The sequence below is a fragment of the Ailuropoda melanoleuca genome, chromosome 1 (assembly GCF_002007445.2).
Source record: "Ailuropoda melanoleuca isolate Jingjing chromosome 1, ASM200744v2, whole genome shotgun sequence".
NCBI classification, from domain to species: Eukaryota; Metazoa; Chordata; class Mammalia; order Carnivora; family Ursidae; genus Ailuropoda; species Ailuropoda melanoleuca.
Genome location: NC_048218.1, coordinates 131,798,130 through 131,812,865, shown reverse-complemented (window position 1 = coordinate 131,812,865; position 14,736 = coordinate 131,798,130). Strand labels below are relative to the sequence as shown.

The 14,736-nt window shown below is 35.7% G+C and overlaps 1 protein-coding gene across 1 annotated transcript in view; it reads left to right on the top strand.

Moving 5' to 3' along the window:
• Window positions 1–14,736, top strand: part of GNAT3 (G protein subunit alpha transducin 3) — a 51,842-nt gene that overhangs the window by 19,151 nt on the left and 17,955 nt on the right. Inside the window, exons 2-4 of the mRNA XM_002918261.4 lie at window positions 1,340–1,382; window positions 6,544–6,685; window positions 13,149–13,306. Of these exons, the coding sequence (XP_002918307.1) occupies window positions 1,340–1,382; window positions 6,544–6,685; window positions 13,149–13,306 (343 nt within the window). The remainder of the gene's footprint in view (window positions 1–1,339; window positions 1,383–6,543; window positions 6,686–13,148; window positions 13,307–14,736) is intronic.

The following is a 14,736-nucleotide window of genomic DNA, read 5'->3' as shown; positions in this document are numbered from 1 at the left end:
TTATTTTGCATGGTAGTTAGAAGGTAAGTTCAAACTTATTATGTCATTATGGTCTTCTAATAATCTTGTGAGGTAAATATTCTCAGTTTATAGATAAGGAAATTAAGGGGCTAACAAATTTACCAAAGATATCACAGCTGCACCCAAATGCACATGTGTGCACACATGGGCACAGAGCCAAACCCTCAAACCTAGGTCACTTCATTTCAGTACTTCTTGGGTTTCATTTCCCAAGTCAACACTCATTAATGGCAAAGGACACTCAAGAAATATTCTCAAAAGACCTTGAGACATAGCCGGAAACGATTAGATATTTTCATCAAAATTTCATCTTTTATATTTTAAAAATCATGTGAATTTTGGGGTGCCTGGGTAGTTCAGTTGGTTAAGCATCTGCCTTTGGCTCAGGTCATGATCCCAGGGTCCTAGGATCAAGCCCCGCATCAGACTCCCTGCTCACCAGGGAGTCTGCCTCTCCCTTTCCCTCTGCCCCTCCTTCCTGCTCATTCTCTAATAAATAAAATCTTTTTAAAAAAATCATGTGAATTTTGCATCTCTTTATACAACCTTTGCCAAACAGACCAAAATAAAGTTGCATATTGTATATCATCCAATAAAATAAACATTCCAGGTAAATGCAACTGGTTTTCTATGGTATTACTGCCACCCCTTGTTCCTCCCCCTGGAGTGTATAATCAATTTTCAGATACTCCCACATCACTGTTACCTGGAGGCTCTTCAGATTTGCTTAGTGTTGTTACTGTTATTAACTTTCCTTTATTTAAGCAGAGGAAAAAACACCTATGTACTAAGGTAAACACAATAATAAAGACTAGAGTCCATTCTTCAATTAGAATAGGCTTCAAACAGTTCTGGAAATAAAAGACAATTGCCTAATGTTCTTTTTTTATTGCTATTTAATCTAATAGGATATATGAGGAGACATTCTGGGAGACAGAGTTTTCTAGAGACTGCAAAGTTGGGACCACTTTCCTTGGGGTACAAACCCAGGAGACATGAGCTTTCCAAATAATGTTCAAATGCCATAATATATTTTTTTTCTTGAGAGTATACATTCCTTGTTTTTGAAGATAGCCTTTACCTTGAAGCCAGACATGTATCTGAATTTAACATCAATATAGAGGGGTTTTATTTTCTTCTGTTCTCCTAGAAAGTAGGAAGCTAATACCTTTCAAGATGTGACAGAGATTATTTTCCTTCTTTATATAGGAGAGTTGTCTGGTCAAGATTTACCCACAAGAAAGTGACAATCCCAGGTTTTATTATCTAAATGAATTTAGTGTATAATTGATGACACTCCCCTCTTTCTCTGTTGCAGGTGCAGGAGAATCCGGAAAAAGTACAATCGTTAAACAAATGAAGTACGTATACACTCTTCTAAATGTTTGCTATTTAAAGTCTGTGTACTTGACCAGTCCAAAAGAAATACTTCGGGAGAATCTGATGTATATGCAGGTAGTAGCAAACCTGTCATATTTCCTGTGCAAGCCTCCCTTCTATCCTTTAGCAGGGAGCATAACTCATGTGTGGTATTTTAATTTCCATCTTTCTTCTAAATTTTGCCTCTCAACAAGATGAATACTCAAAGCAGGCATGTTTTAAATATATTAATCTGGGCATAATCTAGGCTTCAGCATTGCGGGTATAAGCCATAAACATTTCAAAATATGTCCATTGATTACCCATTTGAATTTAAGAAGAAATGGTATTTTTAACCTAATTGGCATTTTGCCTACCTGGGAATAAAGTGCTTAAAGTTATTACTATCATGGATTCCAATTTATTTTTGCACTCTTTTCTCTACTTTTTAAGAATCTTTTTATAATATAATGAAATAACTAGACATGGATTTCTTAATGAGACAACAAATACAAAAGCTTTAAAATTCAAGAATATAATGTCTAAACGAATAAAATTTCAATTGGTAAGTGGAGATGATTATGTAAAACCTCATATCTCTGTCACTGCTGGAGGATTTTAAAGGACAACTATTGTTATAGGAAAAGAAGATAATCATTTTTTAGGCTTATTTTTCATTCTATGTTGGAGGATCTTGTTCTTTGGAACATGTCACATGAGGGCATCATCCCAGTCAATATGTGATTATCTATTTAGAATCTAAATCCCTGGTCTTTTCTTTATTTTCAGGTAATAATGTCATGCAAGTTCCATACTAACAATTATTTAAAGTCCCACTTTTGGAATTTCCTGACATATGTACTTGCAACCAAATTTTTTACTTTTCTTCTGTCTTTGAAGAACAAGACACTCCTCTCTCCTGATCATTGCTCAGACTGCTTTTGGGTTCTCAGCTTCATCCGTGTACCCAAATCATCTCACACCCACCCATCACACTCCCCATCACACTCCCACTGTGTTCACCTGTTCTTTTCTTTCTGGTACTAATAATGCTCAAATCCCTCCTGTCCTTTCTACCTCTCCAGTCTCTATGAACTTAAGTGCAGTAAAACAAGACATAACCAATTATGTGGCTATCTCACAATTAAAACTTTTAAATATATTAATCCATAAATAAAATTTAAAAAGAAAACTAGAAAAAAATCTATAATAAATATGATAAATAAATGACCATCATAAAAAGTCATATAGATTGGTAAGAAAAATAAGCTGCCCAATATATATAAATGGGAAGAGACTATAAACAGACAATTCACACAAGACAAAATTCAAATATCTCTTTAAAGCAATAATGAGCTATTCTTCATCTTAGTAAACTAGCAAACAAGAATTTTAAATAGTTTTACCCAATAAGGGTGAGATTTTGAGACGTTAATATTTCTCTTTACTACCAGGAAAATAATCTGTTATAACAAATTTATAGAAGTATTTTTTTGCAATCTACATAGGAAACTGGGAAAATAATACTGATCTAAATATATTTCTGAGAATTTTAGTAAAATAATTTATATTTGAAAAAGCACAAAAATAAAATAATTTAAACATGAAAATCTGAACATTTACGCACCAGGAGATTTAGATTAGTCTTACTTAAAATAATGAAACATGAGATAGAATAAAGTACCCTAAATGAAAATAAAACATAAGGAAGCAGATTGCAAAAGTATGGACAATTCACCTTTCAATTGCAGTATTTTGCATCCATTACAAGTTGTATGTATATGAGCAAGTTTTAATAGCAGAAAATACTTCGCCAGCTGAAAAACTAAGATTCAAAATTGCATAAACATCTTTACCTCAATTATGACAAAATAGACAGTTTTTTTAAATGGAAGAATATAGGCCAATGTCCAATGATATTTATTTCTCAACACTGGGATTTGAAGTTACATTGTACCTTCGTTTTGAATAGTGCTGGGCTTTTCACATTTCTCATAACTTTGTTATTAACAAAGAGTCTCCTCGATTTATCTCCTTCTTCCTTCCTTTTCTCAGTGGACTCCATGAAGAATAGTCTGCACTAGCCTTCTTCACTCTTCCACCTGCCCTTTACTCTTAAACCATTTCCACTGCTCCTGCCTCGGGCCTGCCCCATCAATTGCCCTTATAAACATCAATATTATCTCCTAACTGCCATTGTGTCTGCAATGCTCATGAGTTCCTATTTTAATTCTATTCGACTCCACTGGGCTTTTCTCTTCTAAAACTTCACCCTGGCTTTTAGAATAACTCTTTCCGAGTTTTCTTCCTAATTGCCTGCTTTACTCTGATTCTTTGACCACATCCCAACTGCTGGTGTATCTCATGCACTTGGCCCCCTTCTCTGCTTTCTCTATACCCTCAAATGAAAACTGCTAAGGTACAGTGATTTTCACTCTCATCTTCAAGCAAACTGTCCCAGAATATTTCTTTCAAATTCACTTTATCTAAACTAGGGAAGCAGGTACAACTACCTCCACAGTCTATGGATAGGTCCAAAACAGAATAAACAACACTAAGTTGTCTCCCCATCCGGCCTCCATGTCCCTACAATGAATTACAGCAGCGGCCTAAAGCAATTAATCTGGGTGTAGATATGCTGACATTCATTTTCTAAGTTTTGCCACATCTGCAACTTTTGTCTTCAAGGGTGTCATTTAATCCTATTGTCACTGCCTTAGCTTAAAAACCCTGCATTTCTGAACTGGATTAATACAATATCCTGCAAAGCGCTTTTTCCCTCCCTCCTCTTTCTTCCACTGCAGTATCCACACCAACACCAACCGATTTCTTTAAAAAGAAAGCTGTATCTCTTTCCTGAATTGTACTCTGCATGAACTATCAAGAACAGACTCCTTGAAGGATACATAAGACAATTTAGAATCCAGCTCTCATCTGTCTCTTCTTTCTAATGTCCCATGACTTCCCCCTCCCTGCTTTCTACACTGGAAATGCTGAACGCAGAGTTCCGTGGACGACCGTGGGCAGTACAGATTAGCAGCTAAGACCACAGGCTCCCAAATCGGACTGCGTTCGTTGCCCAGCTGAATAAGTTAGGGGTAGTTCCTTCATTTATCTGTGCCTACATTTCTTTCCTGTAAAATGTAGGTAATCATTTTACCTACTTTAAAGGACTTATTGCAAGAAATGAGAAGACGTCTATCTAAAGCACTTCACACAGCGGTTGGCACACACTGAAAGCTTGATAATTAACCATCTATTCAGTCACACTGTTCCTTCTGCCTAGAATGCCCTTCCTGTGCACTATCTGGAAGTAACTTCTTGAAAACTCAACTGATCATCACTGCTCCCAGGCAGTCTCCCGTGATCTCCTACACCTACTCCCAATAAAGTTTATCACTTTTTCTTTTCTAGTTTATCGTACCACTTGGAGACATTGTTACTATATACTATCACACTGCACAAAAATGGATTTTATGCTCTACCTTTCTATAATCTAGTACTGTCCAACAGAACATTCTGTGATGACAGAAGATTCTCTATCTGGGCTCTCCAATATGGCAGCTCTTAGTGATATGCAGCCGTTAGGAATTTAAAATGTGGCTAGTGGGAATGAGGAATCAATTTAATTTTAATTAATGTCTAGTGGCTACTATATTGGACAGTGGAACTCTAGTCTATAGGTTTTTGGGGAAGAGAGAAAGTATAATTCATTCTTTTCAGCACATAATGCAGCATGTTACAGAAAATCCCCAGTGGAAGCTCAATAATTGGAACCAATTTAGGAATCAACTTGCAAGTAAAAAGCTCCATCTCACAGAAATGTATTTATGCAGTCCCTAGAAAAACAATGCTGCTTAAAGTCCCACTACAACTGGATTTTTTAAAGTATGCTTTTGCCACTTTGCCTTATCCTATGATGAAAAGATAGGAATCAGAACTTGGTCCAGAAAGCAACCCTAAATGCCCCCATGTTTACTGGTAACTGTCATTTTAATTGACTAATTAAAATAACTTTCCAATTTGTTTTTGAGAAAGAACTGAGATCTCTTTAATGAATTTATTCTTGATCTATCCACAGACATGAACGGCATTTTTCTACAACCTTTAGTTGTCTACTTTATTTACTTATTAATTTGTTTAATACAGCTAGACATGGCCATAGTTAATAGAAATACAGCAATAATGGGCAAGCAAATATAAAAAACAATCAATAATGGACACAGGGGCTACCTCTACTCCTTTCACTACAGAAATTCTTGTATTTGAAAGTTTTAATATCTTGGGGAGCATCTGTATTCTTTTCCCCCTATGCTAAAGCCTCTCTGTGTATAGACAAAACACAAATCCTTCAGAATATGACCTCCAAAATGATGCCTAATGTACACATACCACTTCAAAAACAACAGCAAGAAACAGAAAGGAGCAAGAACATATTATACAATAAAGACGCAATCAAGTAATTACCATATACAGAGATTTTAGCTTTTGAAGGTAAATCTATTTTAATCTATTATCCCAAAACTATAAAACTTTGAGGTCTGAGTTGAAGGAAAAGAAGAGTTCAGCCAAATAAAGTGAGCCTTTCGACATTGAGAACTAGTGGCACATACACAGATGGAAAAGTAACAAGGGATTTAATTAACAACAGGTTAATTACCTACATTTAAAAAAAGGATGCCTTTGTTACTGCTATAAATAGAAAGCAGGCACTCCTATTTTCCAGTGTGTCTTAAGTGATGGGAAAAGAAATGTTCTACTAAATTACTTTGCTTCCTCTAGACATCACATTATAAAGATTAGCTTCAGAACTCTGTATGTATCTTTGTCCTGGGAATCTGGAAATTTTTCTTTTGAAAATAAATAAGCTTTCTGAGTAAATTTAAGTAAATTTTTCATGATTTACTCATTTTAAATGCTGGTTTACCTAGGTCCTCTTTATATTTAGCAAGAGGAACTCAGAAAGAAATTATTGTATTAAGTCCCAATGATGATGATAAAAGTCCAAAGCCATAAAATTGCTCAGATTTAACCCATCCATATGGACAATATTTTTTGTAACAAATATATACTGTAATTTTCTTCAAGCCAAGTATTGTTGATGTGTTTTGATATTAAAAAAAATTGCTCAGCTCACAAAAGCTTTTCATGTTTAAATTATAGGATCATCCATAAGAATGGTTACAGTGAGCAAGAATGCATGGAGTTCAAAGCAGTAATTTACAGTAATACATTGCAATCCATCCTAGCTATTGTGAAAGCCATGACTACCCTTGGGATTGATTATATAAATCCCACAAGTGCGGTAAGTATGCAAATAATGACAGTTGTAGTCCTACAATAGAGTTTGACCCATAAAACAGAACTAAGTTTGTAGTACTAATCTACACCAAAAATTTAGGAATATACAATATGAATTTGGGGAACTTTAATTCTGTTTAGTGTAAGATATCCTTTTTTTCTTTAAATGAAATTTTCTGTGTGCCATAATCTTATTCAGCATTAACTGTTCCTTGGAATCAAACCTTTAGAACGTTATAATTATCATTATTGTTCAACAATAATTATAAGACAATATGGGGCAGGGAAATGATTATTTTATAGTGTTAATTTTTTTAAAAAGAATTCAAAATTGTGTGACTAAGTAAGATGTTTGTATAATAAATAAACTCAAGTAGTTAAGAATTATGTTTATAAGGTAGCATCTAAACAGTTTCATTTCATTCTATTTTATATTTTGTAATATAAGTATTTTATGTTAAAATACATTAAAAACCCACTTAGTTTCGGGACGCCTGGGTGGCACAGCGGTTAAGCGTCTGCCTTCTGCTCAAGGCGTGATCCCGGCATTCCGGGATCGAGCCCCACATCAGGCTCATCTGCTGTGGAGCCTGCTTCTTCCTCTCCCACTCCCCCTGCTTGTGTTCCCTCTCTCGCTGGCTGTCTCTATCTCTGTCGAATGAATAAATAAATAAAATCTTAAAAAAAAAAAAAACCCACTTAGTTTCAAACAGTTTATGTGCCAACAGATAGAACAATTTTAGTTGACAAATGGAACATATAGCATTCTCCAAAGAACAATAGTTAGCCACACGCAAGAAAGGAGTAATAGTGTACAATCAACAGGAAAACACTCATTTCCATTTGTCCTGTCCTGGAGCAGCTGGTTGCCCCCAGATGATATCAACTGAACTGCTCCCAGTGTAACTTGGATACCTTGTACACTAACAATAAGAAAGAGAGGAACAGCATGTTAAGTATGGAGAAGAGTATGACCCTTGTACTTTCCTCTTCCTAACCCTCCAGGAGTTTAGGGTTAGACCATGTAAATTACCATTTGGATGCCATTAGGATGAAAAGAAAAATACCTCTTTCATCCTGTTAATTTTAAAGGAAATGGTAAAACCTCAACTTGTTCTGCCATTTTCCAACAAAGAACACAGAAATTCTAAGTATGTCCTTAGGGCAGATGTTTTGTAAAGCAGAGTCAGGAGTTTAGCTAGGCTCTTCCATTTTTACCTTTCCTCAAAATTGGCTCCAGTAAGTCACCTTCTTCTTTGGTTACAGTTCCCCTTTCACACGTAGGAGGAGAACTTGAAGAGCTCAACTCCAATATCCTTGCATTCTTTATCATTCCATGACTTGTTGATCCCCCTTTTATTTAAGGGTAGTTTGGTTATCCCTCTGACCTTGGCTGTTCCTAAGGATCTGAGACTTTAAATTGGCCCTTCAAAACAACCTGGTATAAGCCCGATATTTAAAGATGTGAAAAACAAGGGCCAAAGAGGATTAGCAAGGTGGCCTGCATTGCATAGCTAGTGTTTTGAGCAAAACCCCTTTCTTCTGGCTTCCATTAGAGTGCTTTTCCTGATGCAAGGATTTTTATAAAAATACTTTTAATGATCAGAAATGATTGCTAATCCTCCACTGGTTAATATCTTCATGATCTGGCATGCAGGTGGAGTGAAAATAATATAGACTCTGTAGATTGCTGCCACTATGCTGACTGAAAATTAAAATAAACTCAATTTATTCAAACTATACATTAAACGGTAAAAACAGTAATTTATGCAGCACTGAAGGACTGATACGACTTTTCAGGAGGACCTACACCCTCAAGTGTCAAACATCAGTTGGCAGGTACTACGTAACTCAAATTTTGATTTCGGTTGTTGAAAACGATAGTAGTTTCAGTGATCTTCTTTAGTAATTGATTTTAAGATGAATATACTCTATACCTGGCTTAAACTTTTTATTTAAGAGACTAATTGCTAAACATCTGTGTGTGTGTGTGTGGCTTTCAGAGTTCTACTGTTCTAGAGCTTTTAATTTAGCTATTTATACAATTAATATATTTTTACATTCCTAAAGAAAAATGATAAGCTTTATTGGTTACTGGTTCTGTAATTGGACGAGTTACTTAATCTCTCTACATTTGGGTTTCTTTATCCACAAAACATTAGTGTTTTTTTCACTGAGTTTCAAGGACTATTACAGAAACAAACAGAAATATAGGAAATCCACTTAAAAACAAAATACTGTAAGATTCTGGTAAATACTGAGTATTTATTTTCCAATTTTCACTCCAAATGCAAGCTCATTAGAATGTATTATGTATTAAAGTCTACACATCTAACATCATTTAAAAAATTATATTTCATTAAACTATTCATTAAACTATAACACATTAAACTATTATTTACATGGCAGACACTTGACACGGGATACACTGAGGAATCAGCAGTAAATAAAATAGAAACAGTATCTGCCCTCAAGAGAGGGCAGTCTGACACTGAACAAGTAATTACAAAGCATCAGCTATTTCAAAAGTGCAGCACAGCTGGATGAGGAGCCAAATCCTCATTTGGGGAAGAATTCCTGAAAAAGATAGTACTATCACCTGTGGGCATGGGACAGAACTAGTACATTTCTTTTGAGAAATGTTCTGGTTGTAAAGTCTGTAACATGTCCACACGTGTAAGTGGTTGAAAATGTGCATTTCAAGTTCAAACGAGATAATCTGATGAGGGACCAAAATCTCAGTACTATTGGCACTGCACTATGGTGTATAATGTATATTAGGAAATGGATGGGATCAAAGAAGTCAAATGCTTAGAAAGAGTAGAGAAGGGCAAAAAGGAGAGTGGCGAGTTAGGTGCCCGTGTTGAAAAAGTGACATTTTTGGGGCACCTGGGTGGCTCAGTTGGTTAAGCACCTGCCTTCAGCTCAGGTCATGATCCTGGAGTCCTGAGATCAAGCCCTGGCAGACTCCCTGCTCAGAGGGGAGCCTGCTTCTCCCTCTCCCTCTGTCCCTCCCCCTGCCCCTTCTCTCTTGCTCACTTACTCTCTCAAGTTAGTCAGTAAAATCTTTAAAAAAGAAAGTAACATTTTCAGGTCATTTGGGAGGAATAGGGAAGTTTGGAGGAGATGATGGGATAGTAAGAGGAAAACCAAGTTTGTATCAAATCACAGAATTCAATACAAGGGTTCCAAAGGGAAGTTATCTAAGCTGAAAGATCTTGAGGGGTCAAGAAAGAAGTATATTTAATTTACATTTATATTTAATAATATAGAGATCACTGGGGATTTTATGAGATGGGTTTTAGAAGAGTTGTGGATGCAGAATCCAATGATGTATGTTGAGAAATGAGGGAAATATGGGAACAGAGTTTAAACATTTTTAGCAACTATAGCCGAGGAGTAGGAGAGAGAGAGAGGATCTGTAGCTGAAGGAGGAAAGCAGCTAACAGAGGCTTGTTCTTATTTTGGTTCAATACTTAACAGACTAATTTCATAAATACAGAATTTGTAAAGGATAAAGTTGAAGAAACTTGAGGGGGGCATAATATAGGCACTTAGTAAATTTCAATTTATCCTCTCTGAATATTATATTTTATCTTAGAGCATCTAAAACATCCACTAGACCAACATGAAAAAATGTTGAAAGTTTTAACACTTTATCACATGATTTGGGTATTGTTGTGACCATCCTTGAGACAGTGTTCTACAAAGTGAACCCTGTAATACGAACCAATGAGCATTGATTTCACAAGATATTCTAGGATAAAAGTTCTGTGATCAAGTTTGAAAACATATAACAACTTCTTGGAAATTGGCAAATGGCAGGACTCAAAGGCTCCAAAAGTCTCGAAGTAACAAAATCGGGCATTTCTCAACCTGACATTTTCCAAGATTACAAGGTTCTGTTATCTCTTCCTTCCTTGATATATTGTTCTGTAATCTTTGGAAATATGACTCAAGGGTTTAAAATGAGTTCCACAAGTTTCTAGCATCACCGCCTAATACTGACGAGGAAAGTATGGGTAACTTGTGGAGAATGTATTTTGCTTTCTATGCAACATTGTTCCAGAGGAACATAACCTTGGAAGAATGAACTATTCCAGGACCACCGTAATTCTCAAGCTTTTCCAAATATATCACAAGGAAACAAAATTTCTCCACAATGCCACTCAAACTTCCTTGGAGCTATTTGAAAAATGTGAGAAATTACTGGAGAACCATGTAATTTAGAAACTGAGGTCTGAGCTAATCAGCATATTCATTTTATTGATTCAATGTTCTACAATATTTCTGGGACATATACCATGTGTTAAGACTGAGAGCAGAACCTAAGATCTAGAAATGAACAGAACAACAACAACAACAAAAAAAATCAACACCTTCATGTGATTATAGTCTAACATAAAAGATACAAAATAAAGAAATATGCACTATATAGGTAGTAATAAGTGCTATAAAGAAAAATCAAGGAGGGCAAGGCGCTGGAAAGTAAGGGAAGAATGGGAGAAAGGGTGGCCCTGGAAGGCATTCTTGAAGGGGTGATATTTTGGAAGAAACCTAAATGAAGTAGGAGATGAGCCATGGCGAGGACATAGAAGAAGAGCCATTCAAATGCTCTCAGATGGGGGTTTGGTGAGGTGAAGGAACAGCAAGAAATCTAGCGCATCTTGAGGAAAGAGAGACAAATTGTAGCAGGAGGGAGAGATTGAGAGAAAGAAAGTTGAAAAGGAATACAAGGGTATAACCCTGTGAGCCATGGCATAGGATTTGGGTTTTGAGTGTGATGGGAAATTACCAGAGTTTTTTAAAGCACGGGAGTAAGATTATCAGTAGGAGTTCAGTTTTCCATCACTTTGACTATTTATGTAGAAGACATCTTTTCATAATACTGGTTAATTTTGGTATTATATTTTTAAAAATTCAAATGTAATTGGGGGCCCAATTCCTTAAACACATGAACTTTGATTCTTTAAATTACCATGTCAGACATTTAATAACTGTAGAAGGACTTCACAAATTAAAATACCGTATAAGATATTATTTATAGTTAAAGAAAACTGTATATTGCCAGGGATTCTCAACTCAGCTGCACATTTGAGTCACCTGCAAGATTTTTAAAAATACCTTTATAGAACCTGACACCCAGAAGTTCTGCCTCATTTTGTTTGAATTGACGTCCTGGTATCAGCATTTTTAAAAATGCCCCCACATGCTTATAATGCACAGCCTGGTTTGAAAATCCCCACCACTGCCTTTACCTATGCAAGCAATAAGATAAAAAAAAAAAAAAAAAAAAAAAAAAAAAAAAAAAAAAAAAAAAAAAGGTCTTGCAGGACAAAAACCGAGCTGATAGGATGTCCTGCCCCTGAGGCAAGTACTAGGACAGAAGTGGTGGTCAAAGAATACTTTATGACATTTACACATTCAAGACAAGACTATTTTCATGGTATTTACTCAAATAAACTATAAACTGAAATTGGAAAAAAAAATTTAGTGAAAGAGTGTATTAGAAATTAGCTTGGTGTGTAAAGGTATGCTAATAGGGCATGTCATTTTGTCCCTTTAGGGACAAACTAGTTTGAGCAGCTGTTTCATTATATCCTTTGTCCTAAATGGCACCTTAACGGTGAAAGAAGGCAAATCGGATGATGCCCGCTAAGCTGGCTGGGTTATACATCGCTGGATTTGCAGCCCTCTCTCACATCCACCTTATCAGGAGGAAGGACTTCAAAATTTACTCCATACCAATATATGAAAATGGGGTCAATCCTTAGATTTTGGCCATTTACAATTTTTGGTTTGTCATCTGATCAATTTGGGTTAGAATAAAATCTGAATACAAAGACAGATTTAATGAGATTTTTAGCCTGTCTTTAACAATGAGACACATACTTTTCGTTTTTAATGCAAAGAACAGATTTTTAATAAAATGGTGAAATAAACCATTATTACTATTTTAAAATAATAAATTAATATTGTATCAGAAAAGCAGCAAGTTCTCATTGGCCATTCTTCACTGGGAGCCACATGACACTGCTCAAAGCACTTTGAGTTTGACCCTTCTGATGCTCATTGTCTTTCTTGGTTTGGCCAATTAACCTCCTAGTTTTCAATTCATTTGTAAAAGACACTGTATTTTCTCCTTGCATTTTGACTGAGATCTCAATGGATTTACATTGAAGTACTATTAATCCCTTTGACATCATATTCAGAAGTTAATGATTTATATCAAAATATCGTATTTTCACCCTATAACACTACATATTTTTTGCAATACAGAACTCTTCATTCAGCCATTATAAGGAAATTTAAGATTCCATTGACCTTAAGATACATTGAATAATGCTCAACAAAATTATTACCTAATAAGATAAAAATAATAAAATTGAAATGCTCTATTAGAAAAAAAGATATGTGATTCCAAATAACAACACATCTATATCATTGCCACAAAAACATTGCTCTAGGAAGACCAACAACAACTTTGTGCGATGGCAACCACTCTGCAAGATGGTGGCATGACACCGGAACTGGCCGAGGTAATAAAACGACTCTGGAGGGACCCTGGAGTTCAGGCCTGCTTTGAAAGAGCATCTGAGTATCACCTCAACGACTCAGCAGCTTAGTAAGTGAATGCGTTTGACAGCAACTATAGTTGAAACATTTTATATTAAGAATTCTAATTCTTCAAACTCTGCATTTGTAATCACCAATAAGGAAAGCAAACAGCTTTACATTTTGTTAGACTAAAATAAAGAGAAATAAAGATCCAGGTGACATCGTGAAACTTAAAAATCTAAGCAAAAGAGCATTTAAAATAACTAACTTTGAAACTATCTGCCTGAGACCCCTATTTCACAAATATTTTTTCCCAGTTGAAAGAATTAATCACCCTGCACTGTCCTCAACACCAGCACGGATCGCTGACGTGCATACTGTGGTTTTGGGCTGTTCGTGTCATTTCTAGTCCTGTTACTGAAATCATCGTCTAAAATAATTTTATTAATGATACATTCGTTGGCTCCTTCGGTTCGATGATTAGGATACAGAATTCTAGAAGAAAATAATGATTTCCAAAATATTTGTGTGTTATGGGATTCTGAGTCTCAAGAAAGATTATAAAATATTCACAGCTAATATCATCCAGTTGGCAATTATCAGCCACAAAGAAATTAGGAGGTTATGACAATAGGTATAATTTCATTATCAAAATTATTTTAAATTTCTAGTTTAGTAAGCAATTTTTAACGTACACTGTGGTTTTATGCCTGCAAGCACGTGTGCACATGTATGCAAATATAATCACTTACACTATATGTCCATGCACACCAATGTCTAAAAAGGTATAAATACAGCCCTTTTGATGAACTCCCAAACAGAACGTGTTAGTAGTACTTTTAAAAAAAGATACGGTAAAGATGAACCAAATGAAAGGTTATAGGAGGACAGAACAATGAAACTTGCTTGATACATCAGATTTCTGATCATGATGGTCAGAAGGATTATGGAGAGAAAACAAACCATATAAACTTTAGGAAAAGCTAACAGTCTTCTGTGATTACTCACTCATGTTCATTTTAAATTCCAAAGCCCTTGGAGGAAAGTCCTGCTCTTGTCTCTTTGGTGGAGTAAAGAATGCGTATCATCATATGATTACATAAACTCAAAGAATTGTTTTATGTGTCCCAGTACCCAGCCACGTTGTAATACGAACGAACAGAACTCTCTGTAGTATAGAAAACACCGCTTTTCTAGATAAATCATTGATACGGGCAGTCACAATAAAAAACTGAACTGTGGGATTCCTAAGTTCTAGGGAAGAAGAGAGAGGTTAATGGTGCTGGTATACGTGCTGCCGAAGCGAGCACAAAATAGTGTTGGGGACCATGAATCCCTGTCCCCTCCAAGGTCCTTCTAGCTGGCCTAAAAATCATATTGATGTGAGACTGATTAATAGGAGAAAATCAAATCTTGTAGGTGTACATACAGGGAATCTACAGGGCATGGAAAATTCAGTCAGGTGAAATGAGGTATGCATGGTATTCCGAACTAAAC